This window comes from Protomyctophum parallelum, assembly GCF_964188405.1.
Source record: "Protomyctophum parallelum genome assembly, chromosome: 8".
NCBI lineage: Eukaryota > Metazoa > Chordata > Actinopteri > Myctophiformes > Myctophidae > Protomyctophum > Protomyctophum parallelum.
Genome location: NC_139703.1, coordinates 10,212,884 through 10,235,572, shown reverse-complemented (window position 1 = coordinate 10,235,572; position 22,689 = coordinate 10,212,884). Strand labels below are relative to the sequence as shown.

The following is a 22,689-nucleotide window of genomic DNA, read 5'->3' as shown; positions in this document are numbered from 1 at the left end:
ACACATAGGTGAACACATACACACGGACATTGCTGTTCTTTGGAGTGGTTGCACCACTCAAAAATATTATTATTACAGAATAGTCAATTTTGATAACTTGTAATGACATTGTTTGCACACCTACGCCACCTCGCGTGCATTCACTGTTATTACAGCAGCCTTTGAGGTCGCAGTAGCGTTTCTTCGTCGCTGCGCGGCAGTCGACGTCGGCAAGTTGTCTGCAGGCAAAGATGGCGGTGCGGAAGAAAGACGGCGGCCCGAATGTAAAATATTTTGAAGCGTCTGACACCGTTTCGCAGTTCGATAATGTCCGCGTGTGGCTGGGAAAGAATTACAAAAAGGTACCGATTCGTTTGACTCTTTACCGTTGCGTTTCACGCACTGTATGATTTTACAATGAGCTGTGCGGTTCTCCATGTCTTCCTTCGGCGAAAAGGAGTGACAAAGAGAGAGGAGGGAGGGTGTGAGATGATGATGGTTTGCAGAATGTCCAGCTGTTTTAATCCACATGAGCCGGAATACAAAAGGATGCTGAGGCGACGACGTCCTCCGTAGATGCATGCGTCAATGAGATTGTCGCTATGCACGTTATGTATGATCTAACGCAAATCTAGGACATATTTTAACCGGGAATATGTATTTATGGCAAAAAAGGGGGGTACATAAGCCTGCCTGCTGCTAGCTAGCCAGACAGCTAGCAGTAATTTGAGCGTACAGTTAATAGTGGCTGCTGCTGCTGCTGGCTGGCCCCGGTGCCCAAATCCAGATGTTGCCTTTTCTGTGGCGCGCGTATCTGTCTGCAATCATGGCCCGTTACTGGGGGGGGGGGGGGGGGGGACACTGCGAGTGATGCAAAAACAAGAAAAAAAAACCCATTCTTTGTTCATATACTTGTTTTATACAGAAAGATCTTACTTAGATGTGAGTGCTTCATATTTTATAGAACCCAAATCACGTGTAACCTAAATCACAGTAGCCTAAAAATTATAACAGCTGAGGCAGCATTGCTTTTGATTGATTGATTGAATACTGCTAAAATGCTATGCTAAAAGGATTAACCCCAATAAAGCACACACACACACACACACACACACACACACACACACACACACACACACACACACACACATTTATTATAATACACACGAGTGTCACACAAGTAGTGGAAATAGCAGGCTCAGCTCAGCGTTACTCAGCTATTACATTGCTATTACTTTATTTTTTATAATAATCACAAAGCACTTTGGACACAGGGGACATCAATATGTCTACACGGCCGTGGAAAGACTTGGCCTGGTCTGTGGCAAATTTTGTCTTAATTTGATCATAACAATTACTGAATGTCAGTCTCCAGGTTTTCTTCAGAATAATGTAGTACAACACTATGTATGGCACATTATGAGTCCACTGGTACGTCTGGTATTGGTACAGTGGTTTTATAACTGAGAGTGTACAAATGGAATCAGATGGAGTTTGGAACGGTACCAAATGGACGCAGGTTCCATTTGTACAGTCAGAGTTACAGACCAGTAATGGTCATTAGGTCTAGATGTGTATGTCCATGGCAAAAATAGAATTTTGACAAAATTGTCCACCACAAGTCAGCATGGCGATGACCCCTATTTGAACAACAAGTCTCTGTCTGTCCAGCCTGTTAATGTCTCCTTGTCCTCTGGCTTCCACAGTACATCCAGGCAGAGCCCCCCACCAACAAGTCTCTGTCTGTCCAGCCTGTTAATGTCTCCTTGTCCTCTGGCTTCCACAGTACATCCAGGCAGAGCCCCCCACCAACAAGTCTCTGTCTGTCCAGCCTGTTAATGTCTCCTTGTCCTCTGGCTTCCACAGTACATCCAGGCAGAGCCCCCCACCAACAAGTCTCTGTCCAGCCTGGTTGTCCAACTGCTTCAGTTCCAGGAGGAGGTGTTTGGACGCCATGTCAGCAACCCACCCCTCACTAAGCTACCAGTAGGTCTCATTCATTCGTCCCTCTCTCTCTCTCTCTCTCTCTCTCTCTCACTCATTAAGTTTTCTTAATTATTTTGTGTCCACAGATGAAATGTTTTCTGGACTTTAAATCTGGAGGGGCTCTCTGCCACATATTGGCTGCCGCCTACAAGTTCAAGAGCGACCAGGGATGGTAAGAGTTTCATTCTAGCTGGCCTAATGTTAGAAATGCATATGATCCCATCTTCGTTGAAGTGGGGAGAGACAAATTTAATATTATGTCTAGATCAGGGGCCTCCAACTTTATTTAGGGGCAAAATATGGCAGTGACTTGTTTGATATAAAACAATGCAATCAGTTACACAATAACACATAACATACATTACTGCCCACTTCATTACAAGTGTATGTTTGTGTTTGTGCGACATTCTTATGAATAAAATTGTATTCGTGCTAGTCTGCCTCACAGACATTGCAACATTCCTACCAAATACTCTTACAAGCTGGTTTTGTTGGGAAAACAAAATTAATAGAACATTAAAAACACAGTTTTCTTACTGTCCGCTATGCTGGCTCCACATATCAAGCTACCACTTTTCTCTTCACGTTTGTGGAACTGGAATTATCCACCATGACTGAACACTTACTGTAGGCCTATCTGCTAAAATCTTGCAGATACAGTACAGTACAGTACAGTAAATAGAGAGTACAGTGTGTGCTAACTAGAGAGAATGCACAATGTGTGCTGCTAACTAGGGAGGTCAAGGTCAAGTTTATTTGTTTGCCCCAAACTGGGCAATTAATTTTTACAGCAGATAAAACCAAACCTCTAAAAACACAGTAAAACATACATAAACAAGAACAGTAGTAACTTGATTTGCCTGGCTTCAAGCTCATCATGACCCATGTGTTGGAGACCACTGATCTAGCTGGGTGTTTGACTATACAGTATCAAGTATACAGTATTGCTGTTTCATGTGTAACTCCAGTCTAATTTCCTGGTAGGCGCAGGTTTGACTTCCAGAATCCGTCGAGGATGGACCGGAATGTGGAGATGTTCATGACCATAGAGAAGTCTCTAGTGCAGGTAAGTCTCCTTTCTTGTGGAACATCAAAATACCACTGTTCTTAATTCTTTACACTACAATTTTGAAACGGTGTTAAAATGTGAATGATTACTGTTTACTCTTACTGTTTTTAGGTGTATTGTTTATGTAGGGTTTTTTACATAGTTGACTGAGTGTCAGTGATCAGTGTTGATTCCGTCGACTATGATGAGAGCGACGAATTGTGAGCCTGTAGTCGTAGATATAGGCAACTTTCGACACCAGTATAAATCAGGCATTATGACACCCATCAAGGCCCGCCAAGATACATTTCAGTCAACTAAATCAATTGTAGATTTAGTCGACTAAAATCACATGATATTTAGTTGACTAAAAGTAGACTCAAACATTTCAGATGACTAAAATGACTACAACTAATTCTAAATGACATTTTATTCAAAAGATTTTACTAAAACTAAATAAAAAATTGCTGTCAAAATCAACAGTAGATCAGTCTCACAGAAAGTCATCATCCAATCATGTGACCTACTACAGTAACCAGTAATCCTGCACTGCAGGCCTCCATCACTGTGATTTGACAAAGCAATTTTCAAATGGAAGCCTTTCAAGCAGCCAAAACATAACATCTAGCAGAGACCAAATTTATATTCCACTGCAGATTCTGCCAAGAGTCATTAGTCATTCCAATAGAAGACATTCTAGTGTTTTCTCTCTCCTTTTTTTAGTCTCCTGTGTACACACTACACACAGCATAATTATGTCTTCTCTCGTTTTCTGTGTTTCTCCACCACCAGAACAACTGTTTGACTCGACCTGTCATCTGCCTGGGTTCAGACATAGAGCCCAAGCTACTGGGCAAACTGAAGGACATCATTAAGAGACATCAGGTAGGAGTTTTCTTCCTTCTTTCTTGTTTCACAGAGGATCCCAGATCAAAAAGTAACTTTTCATAACAAGTGGCGATATCCAATCATTAAAATGAATGTAGGCTCGACCAGTTGATCTATTAGACCAGTGGTTTTCAAACATACTTGTATTGTGTCCAATTCAATAATTACAATTTAGGCAGCCGCATTTAGCAGAGCAACTTACAGTAAGCAAGAACAGCACAAGGTAATACATCAAATAGTTATCTAGGATCATGAGAAAACCAGGAAGCTATCATCAGTTTATCAGTAAAATCAGTTACGGTTTGAGAACCACTGTAAAGACAAATATTCAATATTTAATTTGGCGTTCACCTTGCCTTACTGTATTATCCATTATTTGTGACTTGACTTTTCTATTGCAGGGTTCAGTGACTGAGGACAAGACTACCAGCTCCCATGTGGTGGTGCCTATTCCTACCAGTCTGGAGGAAGGTGAGGCTAACTTGAGGAATTGCCTTAATTATCTTTTCACTGGAGATTTGATTGTGAATTATGTTGCATTAGTAACTGTCCAGCTTTGAGCTAATATTCTCTTCTGTCCTGCTTCAGAAGAGTGGGTGCGCCCTGTGATGAAGAGAGACAAGCAGGTGCTGCTCCACTGGGGCTATTATCCAGACAGGTGGGTTCTGAGTAGGGATGGAGCAGTTCAATTAAAGCCAAAGAGAGATCAACCAGGTGCTCAATGGAGATAAAAGTTGAGTTGAGAAATGTAGGTCGGTGCTTCTAGGATCGACGGTAACCAAAGCCTGAAAAAGAGGAGCGATCCGAGTGCCGAAAAATAACGGAGGATAAGGCGTAAAATCAAGATACTTCATAGATAAGTCAACATGTTTCGACCAGGTCTTCATCAGGGCAAGTATGAAGCCCTGAGAGGAGCCCTGATCGCTCCTCTTCTTCTAGGTAATCAAACTAAATGGTGTAATCTATAATAAAACATAATCAGTAGTAATTAACAATTGATCCCTGTTTTGGTCATGTCGTAGGCGAAAAGTTGGAAATTATTTAAAATCAATTGAAAAAACCCCCCCCACAGAACACCAGCACAGATACATGAACACCACATCCCATAATAACTTGAGTGAAAGTTGCTGTCTCCTTTTTTAATTGTACAAACCAAAAGGTGTCAAATGCTTTGCTGTGTTGTTCAGTTGCTATGGCAGTATGGCATCTTTTCTATACATTGAAGCTGCATATTTTGTTCCTGTGATATTGCAGCAAGCCCACACTTGTTTTCTATTAACTATGTATTAAGCACTGTAACCGCACACGCACACGCGCACGCACACACACAATTTACTGTACAACAGTATTTGCACTGTATCCTACTGTAGTATGTCCTTTGGGGTGGCAGTGGCAGTGCCTATCGAAAGGTTCCCTGTTCATTCCCCGGCTCCCCTTGGCTTACTGCTGAAGTGTCCTTTAGCAAGACATTTAGCCCCTAACTGCTCCCGGTGAGCAGGATTGTGCCTTGCACGCTCTGCCGTCGGTGTGAATGGGTGAATAATGAATATAAACCACGTTGTAGAGCTCTTTGGACGAAGGCGCTATATAAATGCACCATTTACAATCTGTATTTGTCCTTTATGACCTTTCTTCCCCCATACTTGTTTCCTCTGTCTCATCTGACCCTCATCTGACCTCTGACCTGGTTCCTCTGTTTGTTCAGTTATGACACGTGGATCTCGGCCAGTGAGGTGGAGGCTGCAGTGGAAGACGCTCCCAGCGCAGAAAAACCCAGGAAGGTCAGCATCATCATCACAGCTCATCTCCCACCGCACATATCTTTGTGCCTTTTGTATGTTGTTGTTTTATAGACCGGTGGTTCACAAACCTTTTTTATTTATTTCAAGGACCACTAACGGTCCATTTGGTTCCATGTGTACACTGTCAGAGTTACAGACCTGTAATGTTCCATTTGGCAGAAGGAGCGAGTGCATTCTCCGGTGTGTGTGTAAGGTGGGGGGGATTATGATACTCCACTGCCGCTCTGTTCCACGGGAGTGTCCATCCGTTCGGCGGCCAACACCGCAACTGCCGATAACAGCTGTGGCTCCCGACATGCTTTGCCGGTTAAAAATCACCTGTGTCTTTCCTGTGAGGTTTGGGGTAGGGTGTCAGCGTCGCTGGTTAAAAATCACCCGTGTCTTCCCTGTGAGGTTCGGGGTAGGGTGTCAACGTTGCTGGTTAAAACTCACCCGTGGCTCCTGACATGTGCTGCCAGGATGACATGCGCACCCTGGATTAATCGGAGAGTCAGATGATCGAGGCCAGATCAACTTAAGTCATATCATGACTCGTCAGTCAGATCTGGCCCAGAATAAGCTATATTATTTCAACTAGTGAAGACGTCCTGGAAATTATGTAAAGATCATCCCCATATGGGCTGTGATCTGTCTAGTCCTGAACGTCACCGGAGGACGTCATCATAACGTTATCATGACGCCATTTGGCTTGCTGGGTAGGGTGTCGGACTGCTGCCGCTGGTGGTGGAAAAAATGCACTCACTCTCTCCTGCCGCGGCTACTATCGACAGTTGGCGCCTGGGCTGGTGCCGGAGAATGCACTCGCTCTCTCTCCCATTTGGAACCCCTAGGTTCCCCCTAGTTGTAGTAGACCATACTGTAGATAAGCACTACATTTCTATATTACTCCATTCAAATATGAAGTACAATTGCAAATTGCCAAGTTGACTACCAGAACTTACACTGGGACGTCACTGCTGTGAATTATAGTTCCAGTCTTTGAATACTGATAGTATCTCTATATGGACAGTACACGCTGTTCTGTTGCTTTATTTTTAATAGTTTTACTAGACAATCTAATTACGTTAACCATTTTATTTCCATATTGGCTGTGTCCCAACTCTCCTGTTTGTTCCCTAGTATTACCTTATTTCCTCTCTTGGTTAGATCTTAATCAGGTTTATTTTATGGTGTCCTATTTGTAGATGTATTTTTATCTGTCTTGCATGTCGTTTGATTTTAGGCTGTTCTTTGTAACCTTGTTTTGAAAAACATGCAACAAACTAATCTAATGTATTATAAAGATAATCGATTGTTGAATAAAAGGTTTGTTTCAAAACGCTATCCCTAAAGAATATGAAAATATCAGCTCTACAAGCTCACAACACATTGCAGCGTGATGTGTTCCATTTGATTTATAAAATAATTTAATATAATTATTTTGATTGGATGCAAAAAACTTCTTGATTATTTGATTACCGGTAATCAAAAACATAATCGATTGAATAATAGCTAGGAAAACAATCTATATGCAGCCCTAATGTAAACGGCTCCTCAGCTCAGTTTGTGACTCATAACTGAAATGCTGGTTAGAGGATCTACAAGTTCACGTGTGTGACTGACAATAACTTCCATGTCTTCTGCTGTTGCTGTCCGCCACAGGTCCACGCCAAGTGGATCCTAGACCTGGACCAGTACAACGAGTGGATGAACGAGGAGGACTACGAGGTGGGAGAGGCGGGCCCCAAGAGGAAGAGGATATCGGCCAAGACCCTGACGGACGAGGTGACCACGCCGGACGAGCGGCGCGACAAGAAGCCCGGCAGCGCCAAGAAGAGGAAGCGGTCCCCGTCGCCGTCCCCAACGCCTCCCCCGCAGGAGAGCAAGAAGAAGAACACCAAGAAAGGGTGTGTGAACTTTGTGTGTCGTCAGTGGTGCATCTCTACGACGACAATGTTCCCGTCTAGAACCCCGCGTTGCTGTCACAGCTAAACCACTAGTGTCACCGTCTGCAATGTGCATCAGTGGTTCTCAAGCATTTTCATGTCAAGGACACCTAAATTGATATGCATTTGTGCAGCAAAACACCATTTGTGGCGTCCAGGGACCCCATAAGAGAAGATTTGTCGACTCGACATATGGCAATTGCTCACAACACGTCACGATTTGATGCGTCATGAGCGAGTAGATCGGCTATCTTTTAATAGACGAAAGATCAAATGGGCTTAAAGGAATAGTTCACCCCCAAAATGACTTATTTTCCTATTACTCACCCCATGGAGATTTGAATTCATGGATATTATTTTTTGTTTTTGTCACCTAAGCCAATGGTGGTTAACTTAGGGAAACACTATCCCTTTAAATGTCTCCCTCCCCCAAGGACCTCTGGGGGATCCATGGACCCCTCCTTTGAAGAACCAGTGTTGTACATAACATACCTTTTATCTGTTGGACGACAGGCCGACCACTCCATACACCAAGTCCAAACGTGGTCAGAGAGAGGAGGAGCAAGAGGACCTCACTAAGGACCTGGACGAAGCTTCTCCTGTACCTGCAACAGAGGAGGGCAACCCCGCTAAGACAAGTAAACACTAGCACTGTGTTGTATGCAACAGAGGAGGGCAACCCCGCTAAGACAAGTAAACACTAGCACTGTGTTGTTGTATGTAACAGAGGAGGGCAACCCCACTAAGACAAGTAAACACTAGCACTGTGTTGTTGTATGTAACAGAGGAGGGCAACCCCACTAAGACAAGTAAACACTAGCACTGTGTTGTTGTATGTAACAGAGGAGGGCAACCCCGCTAAGACAAGTAAACACTAGCACTGTGTTGTTGTATATAACAGAGGAGGGCAACCCCGCTAAGACAAGTAAACACTAGCACTGTGTTGTTGTATGTAACAGAGGAGGGCAACCCCACTAAGACAAGTAAACACTAGCACTGTGTTGTTGTCTGTAACAGAGGAGGGCAACCCCGCTAAGACAAGTAAACACTAGCACTGTGTTGTTGTATATAACAGAGGAGGGCAACCCCGCTAAGACAAGTAAACACTAGCACTGTGTTGTATGTAACAGAGGAGAGCAACCCCGCTAATACAGCACTGTGTTGTATGTAACAGAGGAGGGCAACCCCGCTAATACAGCACTGTGTTGTATGTAACAGAGGAGAGCAACCCCGCTAATACAAGTAAACAGCACTGTGTTGTATGTAACAGAGGAGAGCAACCCCGCTAATACAGCACTGTGTTGTATGTAACAGAGGAGGGCAACCCCGCTAATACAGCACTGTGTTGTATGTAACAGAGGAGAGCAACCCCGCTAATACAAGTAAACAGCACTGTGTCGTATGTAACAGAGGAGAGCAACCCCGCTAATACAAGTAAACAGCACTGTGTTAGTGTTATGTACAGGGTTCCCATTCCCACTGTCATGAAATTCCTGGAGATATTTTGAATTAAAAATAAATTAAAAATTAAAATAAATCCAGGCCTGGAAAAGGTTTGGAATTAATCAAATATTTTGGAACATTTTTGGATATAATGTACAGTTTTTTGGCCATTGATTTTTTTTAAACAAACCAAAAAACATGTCTAATTAGGCATTATGTGAAATGCCTAATGTATACTCACACAAACCGATTTATGATAGGTTATAAAATATAATCAATATTAGATTATTTTGAAAATAAAATACAAGCTGAACAATGAACCCAGCTCTGTCGAAACAACGCATGCACAATAACTTTAATATAACAAGAACACCCATTACTAAAAAAAAAGGGATTAGCGTGAAAGGGAATGCAATGCTTTTTTTTTCTTTCTTTATCTTCATAGCTAACACTAAGAGAGACTCTGACTCCACCCCAGTAAAAGGAGGAACAGACATGGGTGAGTTCCTTAATCTGATTACTTTACTTTCCATTCAGAGTTTAACTGCTCAGTTTAACTGCTATTATTAGATCATAGTAGAGTTGAACCATTCATTATTAGATCATAGTATAGTTAAACCAGGTTTCATTTACCCATGTGTTTTTCTGACTTGTATAGATGAGCAAGAAGATGAGTCTATGGAGACGGCAGGAAAGGTAAGCTCAAAGTGGAAAGTAAAAGTTGTAAAAGTGATGCTTTTGAATCTTGCAGAAGTCTGAAGCCTGATTCATACTTTGTCGCAAGACAGCATCACCGCCCGACAATAGGCAAGCACGTGGGCTGATAGGTCGCCTATTGTCAGCGGGCGACCCCTTTGTGTGACTGTGACAGAGCATAAATTTGGTATGACTCTGCTTCTGAACTTCTGTACCGACAGGAGGAGGAAGAAGGCTCTCCAAGTGTTAAGGGTGAGCCAGTGAAAGGCTCAGACCTCCATGAGGACAATGTCACTGAACAGACCCATCACATCATCATCCCCAGCTATGCTGCGTGGTTCGACTATAACAGGTAATAATATGGAGTTGCAAAGCTACAAATCAATTGATCGGGTGTACAGACTTGTGATGTAAATGTTTGTCTTCCCTCAGTGTTCATGCAATCGAGCGCAGAGCACTCCCTGAGTTCTTCAATGGCAAGAACAAATCCAAAACTCCGGAGATGTGAGTATTCTTTAGGACAATTGCTATTATCATTTTGTATCACTTCTCTTTGACATATTTTTTAACAACAAACATCTTGTCTCCAATCTTTAGTCTTTTTCATAAATTAGTGGCTTACTTTGTCATATGACGAAGTGTTGAGCAAAAGTAATAAAGAAAATTGCTCAAAGATCCAGGCAGAAAATCAGGTATAAGCATTTTTCAAACTGCTCAAAATGGCGGAATAGCTGAGCCTGGGCAGAGCATACTGGTCAAAGTGACAGATGTGTTCCCCATGAGTCAAGGAACATGTGGAAACGAGGCATGAGTTATGCCTGTTCAAAGGTTTAATTTTCAAAAAATTGCTATAGAGCCCCCCTTTGGCCAATTGGAGTAAGACTGGTTTTAGTTTTTGGCATGACCCTCTACTATACTGTAAACTAAAGTTTCATAAGCATGTGACAGTGCATGTATGTATTATGGGCAGAAGAAGAATTTTCACAAAACAGCAATTTTCATTGGTTCATAAAACCTTAATTTTTTCACATTTTACAGACATTTTCGTGCATTTAGATTTTTTTTCATATAATTCAAAATGGCGGGTGATCTAAGGGTCAGGTCAAAAATAAGAACACGCTACTTGTTCCGCATGAGGAGACTCATATGTGTATCGAAGTTTTATTGTATTTATGGTCAAACGGTTCATGAGCTATGCGTGGTCAAAGTTTTTTGCATTTTCCATTGAGTGCTATAGCGCCACCGTTTGACCAATGGTCATGGGCTTCGCATCGTCACCGCTTGGCATGGTCTACCATGTTGCAGAGTTTCGCGAAAACCGACTGCACGGCTATTTTTGGCGGGAGAAGGAGAAGAAGAAAGAAACAGTCATAAACAATAAGGGACCAAGTCGGGACTGCTTGGTCCCTTAAATAGCCGATCTACACGTTCACAGTGCATCACGATGCTATATGTCATGAACTTAGATCAGCTATTGTCGGTATGAAACTTATTCGCCAATAATGCCCAGGCCAGAACAGAGACACCACTTTGAAAGTGGTGAAGTCTGTCTGTGGGGTTCTATAAATATTGAACCAATAGAAAGTATTAACAAGAGCTTGTGAGTTGTGACTAAATACTACTACTTTACTACTACTTTAGATCCACTGGAACACAGGTTCTTATTTCCATTCCATGAAAAGCGTTTAACATATAGGGTTTGCTACCCGACAGTGACGTTATCTAATCACAGAGATTCAGTTTTGTGGGGTTAATCCTGCTGTGGACATCTTGTCAATCATTTCTGTGTTTTGACAGTTACCTAGCCTACAGGAACTTCATGATTGACACCTACCGGCTGAACCCCCAGGAGTATCTGACCTCCACTGCATGCCGCAGGAATCTTGCAGGAGATGTGTGTGCCATCATGAGGTCAGTGGAATATCTGAACGGGAACTCGGGAAGTGTAATATAATAATTACAATAAACAGAAATGCTGTTAAAACCCATGCATAGTCAGGTATAACAGTCAGAACCATAAAAGTAATTCTTTATACTGTAACCAAACTGTGTTGCAGACCAAAAGGAAAACACAAAGCTGTTGCTTTTGAAATTAAATTGCAATATCTTTATCTGACTTAAACTGGGTCAAACAAAAATAATAATGAAATTCAAATGAACGATCAAGATTTCAAAATACAAATGTTAATGTTCTAACTCAGATTTTTTAAAGTATCAAAAACGTTAACCCAAAGGTAATCCAAAATTAATCGAATAAAAAATTGGAGATCTTCTATTTTCCAGAATAGTACGGTAATACATAAAGTCATCAAATAAAAAGGCAATGCATTGCTCAAAATATATATATATATATTCCTCACCCTTCAAGTCAAGAAGCCACAGCCGGTTCCTTTGTCCAACAGCTCTGAATTGGTACCGAGCTTACCGTCAGAAATGTTTGACCAAACTTCCTTTCTTCCCCTAAACAAAGTTCTTCGGTCAAACTACTCAGTGGTCTAACAAGTTTTGATTCTGGTTTAGTATTGGCCTTAAAAGAGTCTCTTTGACAAACAAACACCATCAAACACTCACACACACCTAAAATGGAAACCCATGCCGCCTCACTTCCTGTACCTTTATAGATATTCCTGGTACCACACTTCCTGGAACTATAACATGATTTTCCCCACAGCTCCCCCTATGATCAAACCTTGTCAATTTACAATTTAGGCATTTAGCAGACACTCTTAATCCAGAGCGATTTACAATAAGCAATAACAAAAAAGCATGGCATACAACACATACATAAAAAGTAGTTATCATGAAACATGCTATAAGTCAAATGCTATCTAAGTCTACATAAAGTAGACTTACTGATCCCCTCCCTCTATCTTTACCTGCAGGGTCCATGCCTTCTTGGAGCAATGGGGCCTCATCAACTACCAGGTGGACTCTGAGAGCAGGCCCACGCCCATGGGTCCTCCACCTACCTCTCACTTCCACGTCTTAGCAGACACTCCATCCAGCCTGGTGCCCCTGCAGCCCAAGGCTTCCCAGGTAGGTACACACTCACATGCACGTACAGCACACACATGCACACCCACTAGGCTCGTTCTGATTTTCTTTTATACTTTTCACCATCCGTGCTGTAATGTAACCTCCCCGTAAAAGACGACAGAGACGCTCTCTCAATAGCAAGCTAATTTCAAATTTAAAATACATCTTTCCATCTCTCCCGTAAGTCCTCTAACCTTGTGCATGGTAAATCTTTACCATACATGGAATGATGTTTCAAAATTTTCATTGTGTTTTTCATTTGAAAATCTGTATTTTGTGTGACACTGTTGTGGCTAGACCATAGATCTGTCCTTTCCCCCCCTCTTATTTCCCCCGTAGACCCCTGCTCCCCAGCAGATGCTGTCCTTCCCAGATAAGGTGAAGGAGAAACCGGTAGACCTGCAGAACTTTGGCCTGCGGACGGACATGTACAGCAAGAAAACAACCCCCAAGGTACAAGTCAGAGAAGATGTACACGTGAAGCTCCGACTGCTCTGTTGCACAATGACCTGATTTGTTTTTGTCTTCACATTGTTCTTTTCCAGAGTAAGAACACGGCAAGCTCCATGAGAGAATGGACTGAACAGGAGACACTGCTGCTACTCGAGGCAAGGATTTCCTCATCCTAATATAACACAGGGGGACATTAGTAGACACATTGTTATTGGTCAATTTATTTTTTGTTTCCTACATTTAGATTTTAATTAATATTATTTAAAAACAATAATAATAATAAATAAACATTCTCAAAAAAAGCTAAAAATGAATCATGAATTGAAGTAATTTCATGAATAACTAAAAGAAAAATCTAAGAAATTCCATAAATTAGAAAACAAATGTCTAAGAGCTCACAACGGGGCGCAGAGTTGCTATTTTCACTAGTTTGGGTCCTGGGCAAACATGTTTTTTAAGGCAAACACGCCTTTATTTTATATTTTTTTATGGAGGGACAGACAGTAGGCTGAGAGAAAATGGGGAGAGAGATGGGGGGAAGACATGCAGTAAAGGCCGTCGGGATCGGGAGTCTTACCCGCAGCACACTGACAGACTGGATTACCAGCCAAATGGGGGTTTGTGGCCTAATGCATATCAAACTGGGCGTCCTTGAAATGAAAAAGTTTGATAATCAATCACTTGGCTAAACGATAGGCCCTCCTGTCCCCACGCAGGGCCTGGAGATGTACAAGGATGACTGGAACAAGGTGTCGGAGCACGTGGGGAGTCGCACCCAGGACGAGTGTATCCTCCACTTCCTGCGGTTGCCCATCGAGGACCCCTACCTGGAAGAGACCTCCACCACCCTGGGGCCGCTGGCCTACCAGCCAGTGCCCTTTAGCCAGGCAGGAAACCCCGTCATGAGCACCGTGGCCTTCCTCGCCTCCGTGGTAGACCCACGCGTTGCCTCTGCTGCAGCCAAATCTGCTCTAGGTGAGAAGCTGTTCAGCACTAATCTACCACTTAAATGGGCCGATAATCATTAGCATCGTGATAAACACTTGCACTGTGTTATGTATTTCTACCCATGATATCATGTTACATAAAGCATAACCATCGCCACCTAGAATATTGACTCCTATTTGCTGCATTGATTGCCGATTGATCCAGAATTCCAAGACAGACTTAAGTGGTTAACAATGTCACACCTCTGTCTCCATTTCAGAGGAGTTTTCACGAATGAAGGAAGAGGTTCCAGCGGCGCTGGTGGAGGCTCATGTGCGGAGGGTGGAGGAGGCAGCTAGAGCCAGCGGCAGACAGGACCCACTCTATGGCCTGGAGGGGAGTGGCATCGCAGGTACTGGCCTGGAGGACGGAGACAAACCGGGTAGGACGGACCAACACACACACGAAGGCACGCGCTACGCAGGAGACTAAACAGACTCTGGGGAGAGATGCTTGACTAACTGATTGAGGGACAGACAGGAAGAGATGAAGCCAGAGATAAAGTGAAATAATGGCTTCTGACTTCTCTTTTCTCTCACCCTGTAGAAGAAAGCAGCGAGGAAAGCAAGAGTGAGAGCCAATCCAGTGAGGAGAAGAGGGAGCCCAAGGTAGGGTTTCTGTTGGAGGGAAACTGTGCTTTCCCGTCGTGGCGGTGATTTGTTTCCATTTCCTCAAGCCTCACTGTGCTCTATCCCGTTCCGTCGGCCCACAGGAGAGCAAAGACGGAGCCATGGAGGAAGACGAGAAACAGGGAGAGAACGGGAAGAAGGAGGAAGAGAGAGGGAGAGAGGCCGAAGGGGAGAGGGACACCGAGAAAACAGACTCGGAGATGGGTGCGTCCATTTTGACACTTCATGTGTACAAAGAACTGCACTTGATTTTTCTTTTCTCCTCCAATTTGTGAAAGAACTTTTTGATCTGCTTAGGTGACGGAGAGAAGGAGAAAGATGGAAAGGAGGGAACAGAGGAGGGACAGCGAGAAGGCGACAGCGAGGGAGAAAGGAAGGCTAAAGTGGAGCGTGAAGTGGGAGAGGGGAACCTGGCCACGGCTGCTGCATCTGCCCTGGCTGCTGCTGCTGTGAAAGCCAAGGTACGACGTCCTCATATACACCGATAAATAACAGTGGATCAGGGGTAGAGCGGCCGCTTGGGAACCAGTTAGATCACGGGATAATTGCTCCCGATGAGCAGGTTGGTGCCATGCATTTGTAACGGGTTGTGTCTGTCGGTGTATTTGGTGGAGGTGTTTATGGTGTAGAAGTGATGACATGGCCACACAGGACTTCCTCTTACTCTTTACTTTGTAGCTCCTGGTTTGAACACATTGATACATGACACTGGTCGACTCGTCAACAGCACAGCAGCAGCAGCATACAGTACACATATCTGCAGCATGAAATTGATTTCCTCTGCTGAGGCAAACTACAATCATATGATCATACTGTATAGTGGTATTTAATTAATTTCTTTCTTCTTCTTTTTCATGGAGCACCTAGCCCATTGAGAGCTATTTTCTTATCTTACAGAACATTTAAAAAATCCACAAATAGATCATAAAACACTATAAGCCTATTATCAGACAATAAAAACCCTCATCCCTTACAAAACACCGGAATTCACAATGCTGGAATTACAACACAAAAATGTTTGCCATTCAACAAAGCCTACCAGGTTTGAACACATTAATACATGATGATGACACTGCTCATCAATACAACAGTGCATACAGTACACAAATCTGTGTAACAAAGAGTGAAAATAATTGATATAAAGTACAAAAGAATGTATTTATTGTTTGCAACGAGCTCTCATGCACCTACCCGCACAAAAAGGGACACTACATGCAGCTGCGCTTTTCATCCACCAGGTGGCTTTAGTACTCTACAATACATTGAAAGGCAAGCACATTGATTTTGTAGAAATTAATACAAAGATATTTCTAACTCTGTTACACATGGTTTCCTGTGTATGAATGGGTGAATGTAATACACAATCTATGTAAAGTGCCTTGGATAAAGGCGCTATATAAATGCACCATTTACCATTCCTTTTATTTAACAGACCATCTAGGGCACCTAACACCATTCTGATTGTTCGAGACATGTCACATTAATAAGGGGGTGCACAACATGATATAATATACTTCTAATTAATGGAACTAGACCTCTGTGACTACTGACTAGCTACACCTGGTGACAAAAATGCAACTGTAGTTAAAAAGCTTATATGTATACTATCTTCTTCATGTTGCCTGTATTATTGTCCACAGCACCTGGCTGCAGTGGAGGAGAGGAAAATCAAATCACTGGTGGCGCTGCTGGTGGAAACCCAGATGAAGAAGTTGGAGATTAAATTACGACACTTTGAAGAACTGGAAACCATCATGGACAGAGAGAGGGAAGCGGTGAGTGTGGCATGTAGTTCTAGCTTGCCGATTATCGTGTGTGTGTTGTAGACGTCTGAAAATCTGTAACTCATGTACAGTTGGAGTCAGTGTTAATTTCGGCAAATAAATCTACGACAAATGTTCGTCGACTACCTGACGGAAACTAATGAAAAATATATTGACAATTTTGTCAACAAATAAAAACTAGACTAAAATGTTCGGGAGGGACTAGTGGAGAAGAGATCCATTAGAACTAAAACACAAGTAATCTTATGTTTGGTTGTGCTCGGGTGGTGCGCTCTGAAAATAGCCGATCTACAAGCTCTTTCAGCATTCAACCAAGAGTCAAATCAGCCATTATGACGGCATCAAGGCACTGACAAAATACATTGTTGTCGACAAAATCAACTGTATGTTATGATATTTAGTCTAAAACTAGACTAAGGGCCGATTCATACTCTTTTCAGTAGCACCGAAGAGCCGACTTTAGCACGGTACCCGCCCCCCCGAACCTCAAATGACGTAAAATTGTAGGCTCTACAGCGCCGAACCGACTTTTATTCGGCTCTAAAATAGGAGTATGAATCGGCCCTAACACTTAAAGATTTCAGATAAATCTAATTGGAATTTCATTCAAAAGACTATGACTAAACTAAATTAAAAAACTTGCTGTCAAAATCAATCACTAGTTGGAGTACCAGAGGCAGCAGCTGCTGGCGGACCGTCAGTCCTTCCACATGGAGCAGCTGAAGTACGCCGAGATGAGGGCTCGTCAGCAGCACTTCCAACAGATCCAGCACCAGCAGCACAGCCAGACGGGGGGGACTGGCGGCCCTCACCCCAACCAGGCTGCCACGGCCGCCCCAGCGCCTCCGGGTCTGCCTGCTGCTCAGCAGGCTCCCAGCACGCCCGCCCCGCAGCCTGCCCCCAGCCCCGCACCGCCTGCCTCCTCCGGTGCGGCTGCCGAGTCCCAGCCGTCCTCCGCAGTGTCTCACACTTCACCCCCGTGTCCCCCAGGACAGACCCCTGCCGTTGCTGCCTCCTCCACCACCTCCACCACCTCCACCACCTCCACCACCACCACCCACTCCAGCTCCAGCTCCAGCACTACCCCAGCAGCACTCCACGGTGAGGGCATGACACACACACACACACCTACCACAACAATGCAGTATGTTGCTGTTCTGAAACCTACATTATTACTTGCGCAAGCAGAGCGCGCAAGTAATGTTTTCGCCCGGTCTCTTCCGCCGTGACAGGCAGCTGTCCCGCCATTCGATGTTTATGCAGAAAAACATCAAATCTGTGCCTGTTTTGCTGGGACCAAATGACCACAAATGACCATATTTCTTACGTCATCATTTAGAGCTAGTCATACGTATACTATATACATAATCAGTAAAAATAAAATAGCAAATTGTGCCTGATCTGCTGGGACCAGAGTACGTGGTGTGTATATGTATGACTAGCTCTTAATGATGACGTAAGAAATATGGTCATTTGTGGTCATTTGGTCCCAGCAAACCAGGCACAGATTTGCTGTTTTCTTGCATAAACATCAAATGGCGGGACAGCTGTCACAGTTTTTGGCGCAAAGTAACCACAGTATACCGCTAATCAACTTACAACTACACACTTTATACAGTATAGAGTATAGAGTATATATGTATACGTATATAGTATATGCCTATATACTATATATATACTATATATATTTCTTACGTCATCATTTAGAGCTAGTCATACGTATACTATATACATAATCAGTAAAAATAAAATAGCAAATTGTGCCTGATCTGCTGGGACCAGAGTACGTGGTGTGTATGTGTATGACTAGCTCTTAATGATGACGTAAGAAATATGGTCATTTGTGGTCGTTTGGTCCCAGCAAACCAGGCACAGATTTGCTGTTTTCTTGCATAAACATCAAATGGCGGGACAGCTGTCACAGTTTTTGGCGCAAAGTAACCACAGTATACCGCTAATCAACTTACAACTACACACTCTATATAGTATATATGTATACGTATATAGTATATGCCTATATACTATATATATACTATATATAGTATATGCCTGCTTTGCTGGGACCAAACGACCACAAATGACCATATCTCTTACGTCATAATTTAGAGCTAGTCATACGTATACTATATACATAATCAGTAAAAAATAAAATAGCAAGTTGTGCCTGATCTGCTGGGACCAGCGTACGTGGTGTGTGTAGGTAATGTAGGTAGCAAATAGTTACATCTAAACATTATACATTTCAAACGTTCCTTCACAGAGATACTGAGATTTGACAGTTTACAGCGGTCGAAAGGACTTGCGCGCTCTGCTTGCGCACTAGTTGGCCATTTATGGCCTACTAGTGTGCAACAAGCAAGTATGCACTCGACAGAGTGCAGTTCTAGTTACCCTATGTGATGACTCCAGTGTACGGACTGTTTAATAACTTCATTGACATTATATTATTGTCAACAATGATTTAATGTGTGTGGCTAAGTTGGACACTCAACTGCACACTCAATGTAGTCTCGCTTATGGCTCGTACACACTGCACAATATTTGCTCCGGTTATGCTGTCGGGGACCATTTTTGGCGCACGCTGACAAAACTCCCGATCTGACACAAGATCAAGCTTTGATCGCCGAGGTTTTGCTCGCTGTGTGTGAAAGGCTCTGCGAGAAAATATAGCCCAGATAAAAGTGCTCGCCGACGCCTTCCTTCCTGTTTCTGAATATCAAGCTGGTTTGATATTTGGCTCTGTCGACGAATGGACATCGTACAGTATCGCGTCCCGAGAAGTCCTGTATTACAGCCAATGAGAGCACAACTTCACAAGACAGCTGCATGTGCTCACAACCACTATCTGTCTGTCTGTCGACTGTATCAATAGATGATCAGATGATAATATAACCCACAACGATATAATGACAGTCGATTTAAAAAAAGAGACTCCTGTAGTGTGAAATACATAACGATCTGATGATGACTCGCCGACAAGTTTAAAACTCCTACAGTGTGTAGGGGCCATTACCCAGACAACTATTCCACAATCTCAAATGCCATATAGTCTGGAACTGCACCTCTCGAAACCAGAGACAGGAAGCTGTCATCCGTTCACAAAAATATATCTTAAAATAACTTAACATTCAATTATTTTATTTCCTTTTCTGCTAACCAGAAAGCTATATACTGTATATGCTCATATGATTTTGATTCTGATAAATTTGCGTGACTGTAAAGACCAAACGGAAGTGTGAAAGAGGGGTCCAGTGGTGCAAATATACTGCGTTTTGCGTCCCTAGACGCAGAATATTTATAATGGACACAACCTTGTCCCTGCCTGGACGCACTACCGTACTCCGCACTGTACAGTAACAAGAATCCACGTAAAATAATATTTGTGAAAATTTGGTCCCGGGACCAATTACATTGAAAACCTATTTACATCACTGGGGGTCATATCCGCTTGATCATTTTCAGAGCTTCCGTGCTCCAGACTGTATGACGGAAGCATTTGTAAAAATGTGTATGTTGTATAAATTAGTCACATGTATCTCTTTTGACCTTGACCCCTCAGAACCTAGTGCCCCTCTGCCAGGAGGGGACACACTACACCCCTCAGCGCCAGTGCCCCCTCCACAGTGAGAGATAGAGAGAGAAACAATGTCCTGGGAAACTGACTGACTCTAACCACTCTGAAGCCTGCCTGTATCATCTGAAATGAAGAAATTATGAACTGAAGGAAGAGGACACATTTCTGACATATTCGAAAAAAAATTGACAGGACATTTTGACGCGAGAATGAAAGCAGCATTTTTGTTAAGGTCAAGCCAGCTCTATGTGAATTATCGGTCAGTAAAAAAATTATCCCTGCGAATGCAGTCTATACAAGAAAATGCCAATGAAGAACACTCGGTTTCAAACAAAACACACCCTTAGCTCATACACTGACGTATGATGCATTCTAATGTTCCCCTTAACACTAGAGGTGTGGTGAACTGGGAAAGAGTCTTACAAATATGCTTTGACCCAAGGATACAAAGAGAAGTTCATGACCCCATTTGATATTTTTTATGTTTTGACCATTGGTGCTTTATTGATTTCTTCAACAACTTACATGAGTTCTCATGCTCAACAATCTTTTCCAGCGGTAACTACAATATTGTCCCATTGTAGTTCCCATTGTTAACTAAAAGATAAGGAAGGAAAAAAGTATATTTGCACTTTGTATATGTTTCCCCTAGTCTTTTTCAAAGACTTGAAGCATTAATGGCATTGAACTTAAGCACTTATTGTCCCGTTATTGTCTTATTACTTCATAATTAGAGTTTGGGAAACTCAATTTGACATGTTACTTTTCATCCTCCTTTGGTTCAAATAATGGCCTGTGATGAGTAGATTTTAGCTGGTGGTCACATTTCTGAAACCAACTGACCATATTCACACGGTGCCCGTAGGGTGGGTTTTCCCACCCCCTGAGGCCATGTGAATATGGTCAATTGCTCTCACCACTCTGTCTGACAGATGTGGAAACATTTCAATAAGAGTCACTTTTAAAATGACATAAGCTCAATTTGCCAACAGTTACATATTTAGTGTAAATTGAATTTTCTGTTACAATCCTGTTGCAAATGTTTTGTCCTTGAATAACAGTATGAAAACCATTCATAGTATTGATAGTTCAATTTCCATGTGCCCTTAGTGACGCACAATGGGGCAGTTCCGTGTCCTAGAAGGATTTTACTTTTTGTATGCGATACCCCTGTAACGAGTTCACTTTTTAAAAGACTGATACGATGCATCTGAAGTAATATTACATTGGCATAGCAGTAACTACAACTGCACGGTTTTTATTTTATTCACAGGGCCTTCAGATGAGGTCACTTGTGTTTGGTCTGGAGAACGTTAAAGCATCCAGGTTTTAGTTTCGTGAGGAATGTACTTTCACTCAATAGAAATGACTGAACAGGTCTAAAAGACTCAAATAGCAATTCAATGGCGAAAGTCATCTCTAATCACAATTTGAGTTTTTTTGTTTTGTTTAATGAATTGAACCAAAATCTTTTTTTAAATCATGTTGATCTCAAGTGCTGTATGTGATTTTTCTTTTTTTTTATACATCCAAATCTGGTTGCTTGGGAAATCAACGCATTTTAAGTAGTTTGTCTTTGTTAGATCAAAGGAATAATTAAGCTGTAAAAGACAAGGGATCTCGCACCTTAAACAGCTGACAATGGAGAATTTTGTCGTTAGTATCTGCAACAATATCCTCACTTTTTATCCTATCAATTTTTATATTTTTTACTGTCAGGTTTTCCATCTTATTTCTTTGATGTCTACATTATAACTGTATATTGTTATTACCTTTGTAGCCTATATCTACCCTCTCCACTCAGTATCATGTGTATGATTCTGTTTCAAGTTTGAGACGTGACTGTGTGCGCATGTGTGAATATGTGAATGCATGCCATTACGATGATCTGTAACCCAGATATACTTCAGTTTTATCTGCTCAGTGCCATTTGTTTTATTATTTGTAACAGAGGCTGAAGTTTTATGATTGCTGATGTTCTTATACAAACTACTTAATTGCACACATGGCGCATCACATCAGTGCCCTGAAATATAATCAGTGATGAAACTTGCAGTATGTCCAGTCCAGATAGCCAGTATTAGAGACCCCACCACGGTTGTGATCATAAATTGACTTCTTTTGTCTTGTGTGGATTTTGTGATTTAAAATAAGTGTCTGTTCAGTTTCTGTTTGAGTATGTTTTTCACTATGCTGAAGGTAGCAGCAATTGCATTGATGATACATTAGAAATCAACTTTTCCTCAGTAAATCATCACGTAATTAATGTTGACAGTTAACTCTTGCCGTTTGTATTGAATGGCAAAATTGAAATATGTCCAAGGTTTACTTAAAAAGTGTTGGGGGGGGGGGGGGTTAATAAATGAAAACATGAAGAGGAGTCACTGCAAAAAAGTGGTTCATTATTGTGGCGAGTCTAGCTTAATATGCTTGTGCAAGCAATAATATTACAAACAGCA

General features: G+C 42.4%; 1 protein-coding gene across 4 annotated transcripts; it reads left to right on the top strand.

The window, feature by feature from the left end:
• Positions 1 to 230: 230 nt before the first annotated feature.
• On the top strand, positions 231 to 22,555 carry smarcc2 (SWI/SNF related BAF chromatin remodeling complex subunit C2; the record flags this gene model as incomplete). 4 transcript variants are annotated; one of them, XM_083770850.1, is made up of 26 exons in its annotated part: positions 231 to 341; positions 1,846 to 1,965; positions 2,052 to 2,137; positions 2,956 to 3,031; positions 3,806 to 3,898; positions 4,303 to 4,372; positions 4,490 to 4,559; positions 5,607 to 5,682; positions 7,345 to 7,589; positions 8,142 to 8,266; positions 9,517 to 9,570; positions 9,730 to 9,767; positions 9,989 to 10,119; positions 10,200 to 10,271; positions 11,565 to 11,678; positions 12,650 to 12,803; positions 13,143 to 13,256; positions 13,349 to 13,411; positions 13,973 to 14,231; positions 14,464 to 14,652; positions 14,790 to 14,851; positions 14,956 to 15,076; positions 15,170 to 15,333; positions 16,513 to 16,647; positions 17,319 to 17,757; positions 20,216 to 22,555. In XM_083770850.1, 26 exons carry the CDS (start codon positions 231 to 233, stop codon positions 20,281 to 20,283), a joined length of 3,249 nt encoding a protein of 1,082 aa, XP_083626976.1. In that variant the 3' UTR covers positions 20,284 to 22,555. The 4 variants fall into 4 exon arrangements, with proteins under 4 accessions (XP_083626976.1, XP_083626978.1, XP_083626977.1 ...); XM_083770852.1 differs by having other exon boundaries at positions 2,950 to 3,031; positions 14,464 to 14,595; XM_083770851.1 differs by having other exon boundaries at positions 2,950 to 3,031; positions 14,464 to 14,625.
• Positions 22,556 to 22,689: the final 134 nt, after the last annotated feature.